This window comes from Anabrus simplex, chromosome X (assembly GCF_040414725.1).
Source record: "Anabrus simplex isolate iqAnaSimp1 chromosome X, ASM4041472v1, whole genome shotgun sequence".
NCBI lineage: Eukaryota > Metazoa > Arthropoda > Insecta > Orthoptera > Tettigoniidae > Anabrus > Anabrus simplex.
The window spans coordinates 114,673,441-114,693,540 of NC_090279.1; the positions used below are offsets into that span (position 1 = coordinate 114,673,441).

At 39.5% G+C, this 20,100-nt stretch overlaps 1 protein-coding gene across 1 annotated transcript in view; it reads left to right on the forward strand.

Annotated features, from left to right (window-relative positions):
• The window catches only part of Septin1 (Septin 1), a 124,401-nt gene that overhangs the window by 63,761 nt on the left and 40,540 nt on the right, over positions 1–20,100 (forward strand). Inside the window, exon 7 of the mRNA XM_068231007.1 lies at positions 12,501–12,661. Coding sequence (XP_068087108.1) covers positions 12,501–12,661 — 161 coding nt within the window. The remainder of the gene's footprint in view (positions 1–12,500; positions 12,662–20,100) is intronic.

Genomic DNA, 20,100 nt, shown 5'->3' on the forward strand with positions numbered 1-20,100 from the left:
TGTACCCAAGTCAGATAAGCTTATTCTGCTGGGAGACTTTAATGCTCGGGTTGGCAAAGAATCATCACTTTGGCCTGGAACTATTGGTAAAGAGGGTGTAGGCAAAATCAAAGCCAATGGAACCCTTCTACTCACGAAGTGTTCTGAATATGATCTTGTCATTACAAATACACTCTTCCGCCAGAAGGATAGATTTAAAACAACATGGCAACATCCCAGATCAAAGCACTGGCACTTAATCGACTACATTATTGTCCGCGCCAGAGATAAGCGCGATGTTCATATAACCAAAGTTATGACCGGTGCTGATGATTGCTGGACCGACCACCGCTTAGTTCGATCTGTGATGGCTATACAGGTTCCTCCAAAACGGCGAATTCAGGGGAAAGCGATAAAACACAAACTAAATACTGAACAACTTAGGAACAACAGTATCAAATCTGCCTATCAAGAACTATTGGCTGATAAACTTCCAAATGAATACCCAGAAGATATAGAGCAGCACTGGTCGTTATTAAAATCAGCTATTATAGCAGCTGGCAAAGAAGCAGTTGGTGTTAATAAGAAAAAACATCAGGATTGGTTTGACGAGAACGACAAAGCAATATGTGACATAATTGATGAAAAGCGGAAAGCCTACAACGTGTGGCAAAATGATCCAAATTCATTTCCCAAGAAACATAGATATCAACAACTCAAAACGGAAGTGCAGAAGAGATGCAGGATGATCAAGAATGAATGGTGGATAGGTAAATCAAAGGAAATGGAGAATTTAATCGCCTCCAACAACACTAGTGCCTTCTTCAGTGCTACCAAAGCAATTTATGGTTCCTCTACCAAAGGTCTTAATTGTCTAAAATCCAAAGACGGTACTGAAGTTCTTAAAGACCCTGACTCGATAGCTTCCCGTTGGAAAGAACATTTTCAAGACCTCCTGAACAGAAACTCACATGTCGAGGAAGATGTGTTTGCTGATATTCCACAACAGCCAATTCGAGATCACTTAGGTGAAGTCCCTTCTATTCAAGAAATTGAAAAGGCCATTCATCAGCTGAAGAATAAAAAGCCACCCAGACAAGATGGAATTCCAGCCGAGCACTTCAAGGAGGGTGGTCCTTTGCTAATTCACCATACACACATGTTGATTGTGAAAATATGGAACATGGGAACAATCCCTGCTGATCTACGGGATGCTTCCATCATCACTATCTTCAAGAAAGGGGATAAGACTCTGTAACAGTTATAGAGGAATATCATTACTCTCTGTTGCAGGAAAAATTCTTGCTAGAGTATTGTCTAATCGTCTACTGCCATTGACTGAAATGTGCCTACCAGAAACTCAGTGTGGTTTCAGGCCAAACAGAAGTACAATTGATATGATTTTCAGTGCAAGGCAAGTGCAGGAAAAGTCTAGAGAGCAAAACCAACCCTTGTACATGGCTTTTATCGATCTTGTCAAGGCGTTTGATTCTGTTAATCGAGAAGCTCTATGGAGAATTCTAGCTCTGATCGGATGTCCAAACAAATACATACAGATACTCAGACTGCTACACGACAGCATGTTTGCTACTGTTCTTTGTAATACAAAACCAGGAGACCCTTTCTGTATTTCTACTGGAGTAAAGCAAGGTTAGTAATTGCTCCAACATTGTTCTCACTATTTGTTGGAACTATACTACACCTTGTGGATGATAAACTGCCATCAGGAGTAGAACTTCTGTATAGAACTGATGGAAATCTGTTTAATATTAACAGACTGCGAGCTAAGACCAAGGTGTCCTCAGTGTCAGTTATAGAGCTTCAGTACGCAGATGACAATGTTATCTTAGCCAACACAGAGGAAGATCTGCAATCAATCCTTAATACTTTTAATCAAGCATATGAAAGTATCGGACTGGAAATTAATGTTGATAAGACGTAAGATTCTTTACCAGCCGGCACCTAATTCCAATAAGAGAACTCCAACTATTACAATCAATGGCCATTCTCTGCAAAATATAAATCATTTTCCTTACCTTGGAAGCCATCTCTCGACATGTGCAAACATTGATGCAGAAATCCAATATCGTTTAAGATGCGCTAGTGCGGCTTTCGGTCGTCTCCTAAGAAGAGTGTTTGACAATCATGATATCAGTGTGAGAACCAAACTGTACGTTTACAATGCTGTTGTAATTCCTACTCTTATCTATGGTTGCGAGACCTGGACAACCTACAGGAGAAACCTAAAATGCCTGGAAAAATATCATCAACAATGCTTACGGAGAATACTGAAAGTTAAATAGCAAGATCGTCGAACCAACATTAGCATCCTTGAGGAAGCCAACGCTACAAGTATAGAGGCAATGATAGTCAGGCATCAGCTACGCTGGGCTGGTCATATCGTCTGCATGCCAGATACACGCCTCCCAAAGAAAATCTTGTACTCCCAACTAAAGAATGGCCAGCATAACCATGGAGGGCAGCTTAAACGATATAAGGATGTTCTAAAGTATAATCTTAAAAGATGTCATATTGATACGATAAACTGGGAAACTACAGCCGAGGATAGGCCCAAATGGCGTAGCATTGTATACAATGGAGTTGAACATCTAGAAAAAGATAGGAGAAGATTAGAAGCTGAGAGGAGGAACCGCAGGAAAGAACGAGCGAATGCGAGGGATGGCATTCTTGCACAACCATCTGCTACAACTCCTAGTGTGTGCTGTCACTGCAATAAAATCTGTGCATCCAGAATCGGTCTGTTCAGCCATCTGAGATGATACAATTAATGTGTCCAAATGACATTGTATTTATATACTACATATTCGTTGACGAATAAATGCCTATGATGATGATAACTAAATTCGGCAAAAACTTTCAGGTGAATCAATTCAAATATTGGGGAGAAATTATGTAGCCCTCTGGTTTAAACTGCGAAGCAAATAAAGAAAGAGATTCCAAATAACAGAAAGCTTACAGGTCCACTTTAAACAGGTCTTCTTCTTCTTCTTCTTCTTCTTCTTCTTCTTCTTCTTCTTCTTCTTTTATGACCACATAGGATCACTTTAGTCAGTCCGTCGTTCAGGTCTCTTTGAAGGGATTGTTCGGGCTTTGCGGTCCTCCCAGTACTTCTTCAGACGCTCCGATCTTCGTGCCCTTTCCTCAGTTGAAAATGTGCGTGTTGTTGGTTTGTTTTGTGTAAGGGTAAAGCGGAGGTTTGTATTCTTGAGTTTTGTATTCAATTTTATCTTATTTTTGGTGTCTTCTGTTGTAAGGCCTATTTCCTTCAGATCCTCTCTTACTTCTCTGATCCATTTACATCCTGTTGTGGTATTTTTTGAGACGAGATTGTGTTGTACTAGTTGTTTCAGAAGTCTCGAGTCCTGCATCCTCATGATATGTCCAAAGAATCCCAGTCTCCTCTTACGCATAGTATCTGTAATGGGTTCTAGCTCTTTGTACACGACTTTGTTAGGTATTAACCGCCACTGTTCATCTTTCTGATATTTTTTGTTGATACAGGTTCTTCCAATCCTCCTTTCAATTTTCTGAAGTCTGTCAGTCTTTGATTGTTTATTCAGGTAAAAGAGTGTTTCTGCTGCATATGTAGCTTCCGGTTTTATAACTGTGTTGTAGTGTTTTATTTTTGTATTTATTGATAGACATTTCTTTTTGTAGATATCCCATGTTAATTTTTGTGCTTTAGCTAATCTATTTGTTCTTACTTGGATTGAGATTTTTTCATTTAAGTTATGTGTTATTACTTCTCCAAGATATTTAAACTGAGTTACTATTTTGATTTTATTACCATTTATGGTGACTTCTTTTAGCTGTGTTGGTTTTTGGGGCATAATTTCTGTTTTTTCAAATGATATTTTGAGGCCAATTTTATTTGCAATGTTTTGAAGTTCTGATATCTGGGTTTTTGCTTCTTTTATGTCCACTGCTAGTAATGCTAAATCGTCAGCAAAACCCAGGCAATGTGTTTTGATTTTTCGGCCAATCTTTATTTTGGGGGGACATTTTCTAAACCATTCCCTCATTACCATTTCTAGAGCACAGTTAAATAATAGTGGTGAGAGCCCATCTCCCTGCCGTAGTCCAGTTTTAATTTCAAATGTCTGATGTTTCACCCCTAAACTTCACTTTTGACTTGGTATTGGTGAGAGTCAATTTTATCATGTTTATTAATTTGGGGTGTAGTCCAAGGTGTCTTAAAATTTTAAACAGAGATTCTCTATGGATGCAATCATAAGCTTTCTTGAAATCTACAAATGTTATCACCATATCTCTGTTTCTTCTCCTGTTATAGTCCATTATCAACTTAAGACTCATGATCTGATCAGGACAGCTCCTCCAGGGTCTGAAACCTCCTTGATATTCTCCTAGTTCTTTCTCAAGTTGTAAACTTATCCTATTAAGGATGATTATTGAAAATATTTTGTATGTTATGTCTAGGAGAGAGATTCCCCTGTAGTTATTAGGGTCGGTTTTGTCCCCTTTTTTGTGCAGAGGATGAATGAGGGCTGTTGTCCAGTGTTCTGGTTGTTCTTCTTTAATCCAAATAGAGACAAGTTGTTGATGGAGGGCAACTTTTGCTGAGGTTCCTGCATATTTCCAGATTTCCGCAAAGGTCTGATCTTCTCCTGGCGCTTTGTAGTTTTTTAATTTATTCAGAGCTTGGTAGACTTCCTTTATTGTGGGGGGATTGATGTTTTCTGGTGATGTTTTTATCGGGGTGTTGGTGTCCAAATGAAGGAGTTCTGTAGGTTCCTCACAATTTAAAAGCTTGTTGAAATGTTTAGCCAGAATTTCTGCATTGTCTTTATTGTTATGGGCCAGCTTACCATCTTCATCCTTCATCAGTAGGGTCGGGGGTTAATATTTTTGGAGCTGCTTTCTGAAGGTTTTGTAGTAGTCCCTTGATTTAGTTTTACTGAACTGTTCTTCAATTAACTGCAGGGTGTCCTTATGATGTTGTCTTTTTATTCTTCTTAAGACTTGGGTAGTTTCTTTTCTCTGTTTTACTAGCTTTTGATAGGATATTTCTGTCTTTTGGGACTGATATAATAGCCATGCCTGATGTCTTTTCTCCACTGTTTCATCACATTCACTGTTCCACCATTGGTGTTTTTTACGTGGTTTAATTGGAGCTAGGTCTTCTGCAATTTGTTTAAGGTTGTGTACTAAGTCTTCAAGTTTGTCTGTGATTTTTATTTTTTCAGTTGCTTTCTGGTAATTTTTGTTGTTGATTAGCTGGGTAGGATCTATTTTTCTTTTAGTTTTAAGGGCTTGCTTTTGTTGTCTCCTCTGGGTACAATAAAAAAATCAATATCTTTGAAAGTAAAACTTAGACACTATAATACAGTAATCAAACCTGAAGAGTTATATGCTTCAGAAACCTTAATCCTTGGTGGCGGGTCTCTAACCAAAGACATAGAGAAACAGGAAAGGAACATTTTAAGAAAAAATGTTGGCCCAGTTTGTATAGAGGGAATATGAAGGAAAAAATCATCCCTGGAAATATATTATCCTTCTTTAAAAATATCTCGCACTTTTCAGAAAAGGCGATCGAAATTTTATGGACACATTATCAGAATAAACAGTAAGAGACTAACTAAAAGAATTCTCAACCTGGCCCTTTCATCTGAAACCATGAAATTGAAACAGATCTCAAGGAAATCAACATCTCGGAAGGCATTATACTGGATAGATGTAAATTCAGAACCAAATTCGACAGACGACAAATCCAACACCAGAGCCACTATAACCTGGACAGAAGAACGAAGGATGAAGAGATTTTAGGAGTAGAAGAGTAGTAGGAGTAGAAGAAGGCCCGGTTCAGTCGAGGGCATAACGAGATAAATAATAATGGCCTGTTGCAGGTCTTTCAGGTTGATGCCCATAGCTGGTGTGTTTAGATGGGGACCTATGCAGAATGAAATATAATGTTGAAGACAGCCAGTCCCCGAGCCTGACCTCGCTGGAAATCAAACTCTGGACCCCTTGGACCAAAAGCCGGACATTGAATACAATTATAATTTCATCTAGTACTACTTGAGCTCAAGTCTCGACTTTATTTCTTTTTCCAGCCCAAATAAGTCGTACTTAATACAGTCTAACTTTACAAAGCTGAACTTATTGTAATTCATATTCATTTAAATGCAACTTATTCAAAGAAGAAAGGTAAATCAACTCAACGAGACCCTTGACTTATTACAACTTCAGACATACTTAATCCTATAAAATGTATGATACCGAACTCAATAGCTGCAGTCGCTTAAGTGCGGCCAGTATCTAGTATTTGGGAGATAGTGGGTTCGAACCCCACTGTCGGCAGCCCTGAAGATGGTTTTCCGTGGTTTCCCATTTTCACACCAGGCAAATGCTGGGGCTGTACCTTAATTAAGGCCACGGCCGCTTCCTTCCCACTCCTAGCCCTTTCCTGACTCATCGACGCTGTAAGACCTATCTGTGTTGGTGCGACGTAAAGCCAATAGCAAAGAAGAAAAAAAATGTATGATGATTTTAAGGATGGGCAGGAAAGACAAGAAAATTGTTCTCCAAGCAGTATTCACCAAATATTGTGGACCACTTTGAACTCTGTAATGAAATCGAATTCAAAGGGGGGTAGTACAGTACCTCCAAAGGAATCAGTTCTAGCAAAATATTGCTTCTTCTTCCAGTATTGCAGACTCTTGTTTGGCTGAGATTTTATATCACGGGAAACTTTAAGGTTAGTTCCATATTATTAAAATATAGCAGCCATGAACCTGTTACACTGGCTGGTTCTTAAAAGGGTGTGCAATTACCACGGACATGCAACGTGCTTCCATACTGGCCATAAGGTTGGTAAGAAGTTCTTGTGGTACGGCGCTCCATTCCTCCCAACAGCATGGTTGACAACTGCTGGATAGTTGTTGCTGCATGTGGACATGCTGCAATATGTCTGCCAGGGGGGAACGGCCAGGCTAGTCAATTTGCCGAGTATCTTCTTGTTCCAAGAGTTGCGGTCGTGCATTTTCATCCATAAAAATGAATTCAGGGTCAAATGCATCCCTGAAAAGACGCACAAGGAGTATACAGTCTCAATAACGCTGACCGGTGAGTGTACCACATTCAAAGATTTGGAGGTCGGTACACCCATGTAACGTTATACAATAACACTAGGACCACCAAAATGGCCATGTTCGACAATGTTCCTGGGTGATCCCACCTCTCACCAGATAAGGGTACGTCTAGAATCACTACTCAGACCAAATCTACTCCCATTTGAGAAGAGTAAACGACTCGCTCCTCGTTGATCCAGTCCTGATGCCAGTGTGCGGGTGTCAACGGAACACAATGCAATGGTCGTTGGGCGTACAAACCACCCTTGTGCAGATTGCGTTCCTTGCAGACCTGTTAAATGTGGTTGCAATTACATCCACTGTTTGACATTCGTCCATTCTTACTTGTTGCACAAGGTAGCAGTCATCTGGTGCTGTAGTTGACCATGGTAGACCTCCACCTCTCCTTTGGGGAGCAGTGCCTGTGGTACGGAACGTTCCCCATGCACGTGGAACAGTGCTGTGAGCAATACCAAACTCCTGGGCTACACTCGTCACACTTCGTCCATTTTCCCAATAATTCTTCCCCGTGTGAAGTCGTCCAAATGTTGTCTCTGGGTCGTGTTGAAGTGAAGAACACCACCACAGTGCTGACTGACACACATTGTTCCTTCAACTTCCTCGTGTTGCAGGCCAGACCCATTTAGCTCTGCTGTCGTGCTGACCTCGCACCATTTTTCTGTGCACGTGTGGGAGACATCTGGCGACATGTTCCCGCGCTTTCATTCATTCGTAGTTAATATGTACAGTATATCACTTGTTTGTCCCTTTCTATTAGGTACTTCTGTATTAATATTTGTTGTTGTTTGTGTTACCTCAACTACAGTGGTAACACACAAAACAAGGCACAAACACAGTTAAAATGGAAAGTAAGAGCAAACTACACAATATCAGAAATCACTACACACTCGGAAAAGCATTAGCTGGCATTACGCGGATCTCCAACAAAACATGTACGTAAATATCAGTAGGGCCAACTAGTGGACAACAAACCGGGAAGGTGGAAAAGGCTGGGAACCTACCAAAGGCATGGACATGGCTTAGATAGCGGATTCCAAAATAAATCGCCGTGATCCTTCGATTTGAAAAATATTATTTACAAAAGAATTTTACCAATACATTCCAAATACAATTCCAAGTTACGAACTATAAGTTCTGTGATATACATAGCTTAGAGGTTCTTTGATAATACTTTCGTAGCATTGTAAATTCAAATTTCAAATCAACTATACATTTAGTTATCAATGCAGTTGTACAATGCAATTTACAGTGAAGTGAACAGGTTCGCCAAAATCTAGCGTACCTCAAGTGATACAGAACTACCAGAGGCAAACCCCAAGGGAAATAATATTAAACTACAATCTACATATTTTAGTGAAACAAGAAATGGGAAAGCCTCAGAAACGAACAGGTAAGCCCAGCTGAAAAACTAAGGTGTCATAAGTTACTAATTTGGCGAATCTAGGCGAGGTTAGGGCAGACTCCTGTATGAAAAGCAAATCGGAACATTACGGAAATTTTAGCAGGAACGGAATTCAAGAGTGCTTACCTGAGGGAGTGCCGTCCCGGAAACCGGGCGACGTCAACCAGATAGGCTGCTCACAGACAGACAGATAGACCAAGACCGACAGTATTCAGAATACCAAATTAATTCGAACACTGCCTTGCTCTCTATATATAGGAAATTCCGGCCTTGGAGCAGCCAATCAGCGTGCACGAGTTCCCTATCGCCACCTAGACTCACCAATCGTAACCTTACTTTCGGTCGCGAACTTTGACTAACATTCTAGAATACGCCTGATCGCGAATGTCGTATTTCCAGAACAGTCAGAAATATTTTCTAGAATACATCACCCACAAAACAACACACCCTGTTCCATAATTCATGTAACTTTCTGTATCCTTCCAGGAAATATAGAACAGAATTCTACTATTTACAAATGCACATGTCACCAATCTTACACAGTACAGATTAGGTCATAATAAATGAAACATCATATTGTACTTCACAAATGAAGTCTTAAAAAAAAAAAAAAAAACCACTTTCCACTTGCACTACATAGTTCACTTGTGACAGTTTTTTTTTTCCTTTTTTTGTAGGGTTTCTTTAATTGAAGTCATTGATAAAAATCAAGAGATATATAGGTCATTTAAATACATTTAAAATTGTAGGAAATGGTCTTTATGTACCAAGATTAAAGGTAATACTCTAAATGGGTAGAAAAGTTTATGTGTAACGGCCACCAGAATAAGAAAGCAATTCCATGTACCACTTCCAAAACTGTGAAAAATATTGATGGTCTAGTGATTGCCTGGGGATGCCTTTTCTGATATGATATTGGCCCAATATTTTATTCAAATTATTTATTTACATAATGTCATATAAACTTTTCTGTCCCAAATCAGTTCCTGATTTTCAAATACACTAATCCAAAAGTAGAAAATATACTTAACATACTAGCTGAAGATGCAGCTGCTGATAAATATTGCTCTTCTTCTTCTCGAAATACTTGTTTCATTACTTGAATGCTTTTCCACAACTCCTGGCTTCATAATTTGTGGTTGTAAATGTATTCCAGTAAAAGGTGATGTTGCAGTTTGAATTTCAAAATTACCGGGCGAGTTGGCCGTGCGCGTAGAGGCGCGCGGCTGTGAGCTTGCATCCGGGAGATAGTAGGTTCGAATCCCACTATCGGCAGCCCTGAAGATGGTTTTCCGTGGCTTCCCATTTTCACACCAGGCAAATGCTGGGGCTGTACCTTAATTAAGGCCACGGCCGCTTCCTTCCAACTCCTAGGCCTTTCCTATCCCATCGTCGCCATAAGACCTATCTGTGTCGGTGCGACGTAAAGCCCCTAGCAAAAAAAAAAAAAAAAAAAAAAAAATTCAAAATTGTTGCTGTCAGTTTTACTCCAGTGCCACCATCATAGATTTCAAATACAGAAGAGTCTCGCTAATCCGAAAATCCGCCTAATGCAAACAGGGCTAGGAAAAAATATCTGCCAAACTTGTTTTGAATTTTAAAACAGGAAAAACTAAAGATTAAAGTAGTTTGATTAAAGTAGTTTTTCCAAGTAAAAACATAAATGTATTAGCACAGAAAAACATGAAATAAATGCTACAGGAGTAAACGGTGAATCTGTCGGCTATATTATACAAAAAAACTTAAAACAGAAGGCTACTAACAATGTGTATAACAAAATTTGAATATAATTTTTTTTACGTTAACAACGAAACAAATGGAAAAGCAAACCAACACTTAAGAAGTGAAGTCGGTGATCTTCTTTTGGCGTAACGCCCTGAAACGACTTGAAGAGGCAATATTTCGTCAACGTCGCATAAATGTTACATCACTAGGAGTTGCAGCGGCATGCTGCTCAACGTAGCGCAGGGCGTGGTCAGGGGCACTGGCAGCAGTAGTATGTAAAACAACATTAGTTTGGGCGTCCCCCTCGTCTTCACCAACATCTGTGTTGATCTCAGCTGACGTCCCCTGCACCACTGCTACAATGTCTTCATCTGCGTAGTATTCCTCGAGACCACTGTCGTCGATAGCCATCCACTCTTCGATGCATTTTTCCTCTGCATTTTTGCAACCCGGAATTTTCTTTATTAGTGGAAGTAGTTCACTTTTTTTCTAGGAGAAAAAAAAAAACCTATTTTAACAAACTCCAGATTGGCAGAGATTTTTCCACGATTCCTGCAGTGCTTCTTCGCTTGTGTTCTCCCACCCTTCTGCCACCCAGTAAATTACATCTTTAATGGTAATTTTCTTAATTTTTTTGCAGGATTATAAGTTCTTCATTCTCTTCAAATAGGCTTCAAAGGAGCACTTTTCTGTAATTTTGTTTTATTGTGTGCAACACTCCTTGGTCCATTGGCTGCAAAATCGAAGTGATATTGGGTAGAAGAAAAATGGCTGTAATGTCACCGCAAACAAGTTGCATTTCTTCTGGATGCAACGGAGCATTGTTTATCAGTAACAATGCACGAGGAGGCAGTTCATTTTCTTTGTTAAATGCTTTCACTTTTAGCACAAATTGTTTTCTGATCCAGTCTTGGAATAAGGCCCAATCCACCCAAGCCTTTTTCTGATTTTTATAATAAACAGTGAGTAAGTTCATGTTTTTGAAACACCGCGGTTTTGCCGATTTGCCGATTATCATTAGTGGAAGCTTATGTGTCACAGAGGCATTGCTGCAAGCTAACAGAGTTATGCCTTGTTTATCCATTTTAAAATCTGGGGCAGACTTTCCTTCTTGTGATGCAAGGCTTTTGGTAGGCAATGCTTTAAAATTTAGCCCCGTCTCATGTGCATTGTACACTTGCTGCGGCGAGTACAGAGAAGAAATCACTTTAAATTCCTCAAGATATTCAGTAGCTGCGTTGTTGTCTGTTGACAGTTTCTCGCCAGTTATCGTAAGCTGTCTAATTCCATGTCTTTTCTTCTATCGGTGTAAAAAACCGCAACTAGCTGAAAATGGTGGATCACCGTCCATGAGATTGTTCGGTTGAAGCGCCTTTTCTTGTATTAGAGGGCCAGTGATAGGGATTCCTTTCTGTCTTTCTTGAGTAAGCAACAAAAAAAGTGCTTTGTCTAGTTTTTTATACGAGGACAATGTTGTTGTTTGCCGTTTCAAGAGACTTTTCACTCGTAGCAGAAAACTGCTCAATCTTAACACAGTTCTTTTTCCAATTGCTAATGATTGCTTTGCTGACACCAATTCAATTGATAATTGAGTGACACTTTTGCCATTGTTCAGTCTTTTTAACACTTCGAGTTTTTCTTTTAACATATACAAGTTGTGTTTATGTTTGCTTGCCATGCTGAGAGACAGCAGGGACTAGGAACAGAATGTAGAACAAACTCAGCACTCTTGAAACAAAGCATGCACTATTACGATAGGCACACACAGTCCGGGAGAAAGTCAATATGTTGTTGTATTTGATGAAAATCCACCTAATCCAAATTTTTGCTAATCCGAACAGGGTTCGGTCCCAATTAGTTCAGATTAGTGGGACTGTAATGTAATCAAATGTGTTTTCCTTTTCTTTCTCTTTTAACACATGTGCCTGTTTTTTAAAACAAGTCAGTTTGTAGACAGGTATAACTACTGAATTCTGTTTTCAAAAAGTCATATAAAGAACTTGTCTTATTCTTGGAATAAGCCATATGTTGGGAAGAAAGGAGTTTTAAGTTACTAAACTCTTGTTCTATTACAAGAAACTGAATCCGATTTAAATAAAGTAATCCGATTAATTTTTTATCAGATTCTGTACTATTTAGAAGAGAAAAATATGATTTTCTATTAAAGCTACCTGTTTTGAGTGCCACTGTCGTTCTTGGTACTTAGCCAGTTGTCTCTCTGGTCCTCTGTCTCCTCCCTGATATTATGAATTTGTTTTTGTTAGGTACGACTACTAAAGGAGGCCGTACCATTTGCTGTGTGTGGTGCTAACACTCTCCTGGAAGTGCGAGGTCGTAAAGTACGGGGTAGGCTCTACCCGTGGGGTGTTGTTGAAGTGGAAAATCCTGAGCATTGTGACTTCATCAAGCTACGCACCATGCTAATGTAAGTGATATGCAGTATAGAAGGCCTGTCCATAATTTGCACATCAGACACTCTTTTCCGGTGCATCCGTGCGCCATCAAGCACTGAAGCATGCTAAGCCCCCTCCCAAGGTGATTGTAGTCACCTGGCATCACACACAGACCAGTAGTGAGGAGAACGACCTTGCAGAGCGGCATTTGAATGTATTTTACACGAGTCACATAATTATAAATTTCCTTTATTTGCTTTTTTGAGTACTGCCCTAAATATTGGAGTTTTCAGTTACACTCAAAGTATATGGTGTTACTTGTAGGAAGCAAATAAGTTTTATAATAATAGTCTTTATTTTATTTTTTGAATGGGTGCTTACATTTTGTGTTTATTTCCATGTGTTTGAGTCATCAGTCCATAGACTGGTTTGATGCAGCCCTCCATGCCACCCTATCCTGTGCTAACCTTTTCATTTCTACGTAACTATTGCATCCTACATCTGCTCTAATCTGTTTGTCATATTCATACCTTGGTCTACCCCTACCGTTCTTGCCACCTACACTTCCTTCAAAAACCAACTGAACAAGTCCTGGGTGTCTTAAGATGTGTCCTATCATTCTATCTCTTCTTCTCGTCAAATTTAGCCAAATCGATCTCCTCTCACCAATTCGATTCAGTATCTCTTCATTCGTGATTCGATCTATCCATCTCACCTTCAGCATTCTTCTGTAACACCACATTTCAAAAGCTTCTATTCTCTTTCTTTCTGAGCTAGTTATCGTCCATGTTTCACTTCCATACAATGCCACGCTCCACACAAAAGTCTTCAAAAACATCTTTCTACTTCCGATATCAATGTTTGAAGTGAGCAAATTTCTTTTCTTAAGAAAGCTCTTCCTTGCTTGTGCTAGTCTGCATTTTATGTCCTCCTTACTTCTGCCATCGTTGGTTATTTTACTACCCAAGTAACAATATTCATCTACTTCCTTTAAGACTTCGTTTCCTAATCTAATATTTCCTACATCACCTGCCTTCGTTCGACTGCACTCCATTACTTTTGTTTTGGACTTATTTATTTTTATCTTGTACTCCTTACCTAAGACTTCATCCATACCATTCAGCAACTTCTCGAGATCTTCTGCAGTCTCAGATAAAATAACAATATCATCCGCAAATCTCAAGGTTTTGATTTTCTCTCCTTGGACTGTGATTCCCTTTCCAAATTTCTCTTTCATTTCCTTTACTGCCTGTTCTAAGTAAACATTGAAAAGGAGAGGGGACAAACTGCAGCCTTGCCTCACTCCTTTCTGGATTGCTGCTTCTTTTTCAAAGCCCTCGATTCTTATCACTGCAGACTGATTTTTATACAGGTTGTAGATAATTCTTCGTTCTCGGTATCTGATCCCTATCATCTTCAGAATCATAAATAGCCTGGTCCAATCAACATTATCGAATGCCTTTTCTAGATCTACGAATGCCATGTACGTGGGCTTGTCCTTCTTGATTCGATCCTCTAAGATCAGACGTAAAGTCAGGATTGCTTCACGTGTTCCTACATTTCTTCTGAAGCCAAATTGATCTTCCCCCAACTCAGCTTCAACTTGTTTTTCCATTCTTCTGTAAATAATACATGTTAAAATTTTGCAGGCATGAGATACTAAACTAATAGTGCGGTAGTTTTCACACCTGTCAGCACCGGCTTTCTTGGGAATAGGTATAACAACATTCTGCCGAAAATCGGATGGGACTTGTCCTGTCTCATACATCTTGCACACTAAATGAAATAACCTTACCATGCTGGTTTCTCCTAAGGCAGTCAGTAATTCAGAGGGAATATCATCAATTCCAGGTGCCTTGTTCCTATTTAGGTCACTCACAGCTCTGTCAAACTCTGACCTCAAAATTGGGTCTCCCATTTCATCAGCATCAACAGCCCCTTCATGTTCCAGAACGAAATTATCTACATCGTTACCTTGATACAACTGTTGGATATGCTCATGCCATCTTTCTGCTTTGTCTTCTTTCCCTAGAAGTGGCTTTCCATCTGAGCTCTTAATATTCATGCACCTAGATTTCCTTTCTCCAAAGGTTTCCTTGATTTTCCTGTATGCAGCATCTACCTTTCCCAGGACCATACAGCCTTCGACATCCTTGCACTTCTCCTTCAGCCATTCTTCCTTAGCTACCTTGCACTTTCTATCCACTTGATTCTTTAATCGCCTGTATTCTTTTCTGCCCTCTTCATTTCTAGCATTCTTGTATTTTCGTCGTTCATCAATCAGGTCTAGTATCTCCTGAGTTATCCACTGATTCTTAGTTGATCTTTTCTTCCTTCCTAACATTTCTTCAGCAGCCCTACTGACTTCATTTTTCATGACTCTCCACTCTTCCTCTACCGTGTTTCCTTCGGCCTTTTCATTTAGTCCTTGTGCAACATGTTCCTTGAAACAATCCATCACACTCTTTTCTTTCAACTTGTCTAGATCCCATCTTTTTGCATTCTTTCCTTTCTTCAATTTCTTCAACTTCAGATGGCATTTCATGACCAACAAGTTGTGGTCAGAGTCCACGTCTGCTCCTGGGAAAGTTTTGCAATCCAACACCTGGTTTCTGAATCTCTGCCTAATCATAATGAAGTCTATTTGATACCTTCCAGTGTCTCCAGGTCTCGTCCACGTATACAGCCGTCGTTTGTGGTGTTTGAACCAAGTATTGGCGAGGACTAAATTATGGTCAGTGCAGAATTCAACCAGCCGACTTCCTCTTTTGTTCCTTTGTCCCAATCCAAATTCTCCTACTGTGCTACCTTCTCTTCCTTGGCCTACCACTGCGTTCCAGTCTCCCATCACAATTAGATTCTCGTCACCTTTGACATATTGTATTAAATCTTCTATCTCCTCATATATTCTTTCAATTTCTTCATCATCCGCTGAACTAGTAGGCATATAGACCTGCACTATTGTGGTGGGCATTGGTTTGGTGTCTATCTTGGCGACAATAATTCTTTCACTATGCTGGTCGTAGTAGCTTATCCGCTGCCCTATTTTCTTATTCATTATTAAACTAACTCCTGCATTACCCCTGTTTGATTTCGTGTTGATAATTCGGTAGTCGCCTGACCAAAAATCCTGTTCTTCCTGCCAACGTACTTCACTTATACCAACTACATCTAACTTTAGCCTATCCATCTCCCTTTTCAGATTCTCTAACCTACCACAACGATTCAAACTTCTAACATTCCACGCTCCGACTCGCAGAATGTCAGTATCCATCTTCCTGATGATCGCCCCCTCTCGTGTAGTCCCCACCCGGAGATCCGAATGGGGGACTAGTTTACCTCCGGAATATTTTACCCGGGAGGAAGCCATCATCAGTACATCATTCATACAGAGAGAGCTGCATGTCCTCGGGAGGTGGTTACAGCTGTAGTTTCCCGTTGCTTTCAGCCGTGTAGCAGTATCAACACAGCTAAGCCATGTTGAGTATTATTACAAGGCCGTCTCAGTCAATCATCTAGACTGCCGCCCTTGTAACTACCGAAAGGCTGCTACCCCCCTTTCGTTGAACCATTCGTTAGTCTGGTCTCTCAACAGATACCCATCCGATATGGTTGCACCTGCGGCTCGGCTATCTGCATCATTGGGACACGCAAGCCTCCCCACCGCGGCAAGGTCACATGGTTCGTAGAGGAGGGTTTATTTCCATATATACACTAAAGTGTGCATACAGTAATTTACTGCCAATATTTTCAATTTAAAAACCATTCTATATCGAGAGGAAGTGTCCACGATACCACTGTTTGCAACCTGTGGCTGAGGTTGCCATTTATGAGAAATCCTCTTAACCTGGATTTGATCTTAAAAGCCATAAAAAGACTTTCAGAAATGTAAGTAGAACTGTACATGGAAACCACTTATGTCAATTGCTAATGGAGCGTTGGTTACTCTTCTTGAGGTAATTTGCCAACCAGATCTTGTGTTTTCGATTACAGTAGTATTTCAGGAAAGTTTCAGTAAATTAAAAATAACAAGGTCTCAGAGATTTAAGTTTCCTCTAAATGGAAAACTTTCACATTATCACAAAAACTGAGCATAGACTATGTGAAATAAGTAAGAGAGTGAGAATTAGACTGACCTGTGTAACTCTTATGTACTGGTGTACCAGGAGTGCTGTTTCGATGGCTCTGCAGTAGAATAGTAGCAAGTCCTTAACAGATTACAATATACAACTTTCCTTAGCCCAAATTAAACTGATGGGCTTGCTTTATAAGTAACAACTATATAATTCTCTGCATTATCAACGGATCATGGTGGAAGAAATATTAGACAGATCTTCAAATGGAAGTAAAATAAAGACAGTGAATCAGACTATAATTCATCATTCAACATCTATAGTTGAGAGAACTTCTTACATTGTTTCCATTATGACAAATGCTTGTGATATTTACCAGATTTACCCATGTAACTCCTGCATCCTGCACATTACACATTAAAACATTGATTTATTCAGTATTGTGTAATAGTGATTAAATGAAATTTTAAAAGTTGACAAGCAAATTGGGCGTGTGTAAACAGAATTTGCTGATGCATAGGCTATACATCATTCATAAACTGGCGCATTTATAGTTACATAATCCAGGGTATATTCGTGATATTTTCACCTAAAATAAATATGGTCTCGGCTTGCATTCAGGAGAAAGTGGGTTCAAACCCCACTGTTGGCAGCTCTGAAAATGGTTTTCTGTGGTTTCCCATTTTCACACCAGGTACCTTAATTAAGACCACAGCTGCTTCCTTCCCACTCCTTTCCTATCACAACGTCGCCATAAGACCTATCTGCGTTGGTACAGCGTAAAGCAACTGGTAAAAATAAATACAGTAGAAGTCCGCTATAGCGAGTACGGCATATAACGAGAACCCCGTTATAACGGCAATTTTTTGCTGTCCCTTCAAAATTCCTGTGTTAAACTGTGTATCAACCTTCGGTTACAGCGAGAGCCCTATCACTGATGCATCCGTTATTACGAGTGATTAAGCGCGTACGATTTTTTTCTGTTACCGGTGGCCATGATCGTTAAGACGCTGAAGTCTAAAAACGGTCTAACACCGAGGTTAGCTGGTTCGAGTCCCGTTGGTCGAAAAAATTTTCACCATCAGAATGTTGGCCGGCAGGGTAGGGGAGGTGGTGGAATACACTTTCTAATCACTAGATTGCGTGCCAAAAGCCTGGATTAAATTCCAAACCTCTCCGCAGTGCTCATATGGAGTGAGGGCATATGACGCTGTTGATGGTGATTCGTCCATCGGATGGGGACGTTAAGCCTTGAGCAGACCCCTTGGTGCTATTCGACAGGAGTAGGCTATGTGCCGGCACCGGGTTTCACCCTCTCCCTACTATCATATATCACGTCATTCATTTCATCTCTCATTAACTCCTCTGATGAGGTTGACGTCAGGAAGGGCATCCGGTCAAAAAAAACCGCCACGACAAATTCATCTCACCTCATACCCGACCCCGTAGGGAAACGGGACAAGGGTTGGACAAACAACAAACCGGTATTTAAGCACCCCAGCGATTATGTTGCATGCGATCGATTACCTTCGTTATCGTTTCCTCGCTATTTCCAGCTAGCAAGTTCTCTCATCGACATTTGAAGGCGATTACAAGTTGTCCATTTCATGACCGTATCGATGTTTAATCAAGAAGTAAGTATAAATAACCACCTAATCGATACTTTATTAATGCCTCAGGCAAAATTGAATAAAATTAAAACTTACAGGACATGTTTCGACCACTTAGTGGTCCTCTTCAGCTGTATAAATAAAGAACTGAAAAGAAAAACATTGACAATAAGCACAAATAAAAGTTCTTTGGAGACTCCTTTGATAAAAATGGAGGTCGTCAGAATAGGTCATCTTGCCTTTCGTTCTTGTTTGGAAAAGATGTTTATTCTGCGCTGTCTAGAGGGTCTGTCTTTGAGCGCGACCTGGTGAAGTAACGATGTGATACAGTTTGACAGTTCATGGAAAGCTCTGGAGAGAAGGGAAGTAGAGTTTCATCGTCATCTAAAATAACATGTGAGGGAGGAGGGAGATTGGGCTGTGCTTCTGCGATGTCGTGTTTGATTATATCTCTTGTTCGTCTAGTCTGTTTCATGTCTACCCATTCTAAGTATTTGCTAATATTCTCATATAAGATGTTTTTATGCTCGTTGTTTTCGTTGAGATTCTCTTCACCGTTTTCCAATTTATCAAGAACGATGTGGATGTTTTCCAGGTTGTTCATAAGATTACCTTTATTAATCATACAGATAATTTGAAGGTCCTGTTTTATATTGGTGAATTTGTGGTTGGACTCTTTCATATGGGATCCCATGGCAGAGAATCTTTTGTATCTTTCAGCATTGACGTGTTCTTGATATCTAATTGAGAAGTTCCTTCCAGATTGTCCCACGTAAGTTTTTTTACATTGAGCACAAGTCAGCTTATAAATACCCGATTCCTGGAATTCGTCATCTTTAAGTTTATTAGCTTTATTATGACTAAAGAACCTATGTTTCGTGTTGTTGTTTGTAGAGAAGGCTACCTTGGTATTGTGTTTCTTGAATAAGTTGGTGATTTCGTAAATCTTCGGGTTATTAAAGGTGAATTTTACATATCCTTTTTCTTTTTCTGAATGCTGTTTAAGTTTAATTTGTTGTTGGTATTTGCATTTAGTGATGATTTTATTGATGAATTTCAAACTGAAACCATTATGTAGAGCCTGTTGACGAATGAAAGAAAGTTCCTTTTTTCTGTCTGTTTCTGTTAGCGAAATTTCAAAGGCTCTGTTGACGAAACTATAATAAGCTGATTTCTTTTGCGAGATGGGGTGTAAAGAATCACTTTTGATTGTAGTCAGGGTAAAAGTGGGTTTCCTGTATATTTTAAATTGGAAATGGTTGTCTTTACGAATTGTTTGGATATCCAGAAAATTGAGTATGCCTTTCTCTTCTTCTTCAGCTGTAAATTTTATATTTGGGTCTAAATTATTCAAAGTATTAAGGATACTGTGACTATCATTTATTTCCTTGTTAATTATGGCATAGGTATCATCAACATATCGAAGCCAGAGATCGAGTCCTTTAATGTGACCTACTATCTGAGTGTGTTCCAAAAAGTCGAGGTAAATGTTAGCTAAAATTCCCATTGGAAGTCCATCTTGCTGATATATTTTATTATTAAAAGAGAAGAAATTGTGGTTCAAAACGAATTCCAAGATAGTAATGAAGTTTTCTATTTCAGGTATACTGATACGTTTGTGAATTAATAAATTCGTCTTTATAATCTCAATGGTGTTCTTAATAGGAATGTTCGTGTACATGTCCTTGATGTCGAAGGAACTTGTTACATGAGATGAAGTTAACTTGAAATCTTTAATAGCAATGCAGAACTCTTTGGAGTTTTTTATCGAAGATTTGGTATAAAATA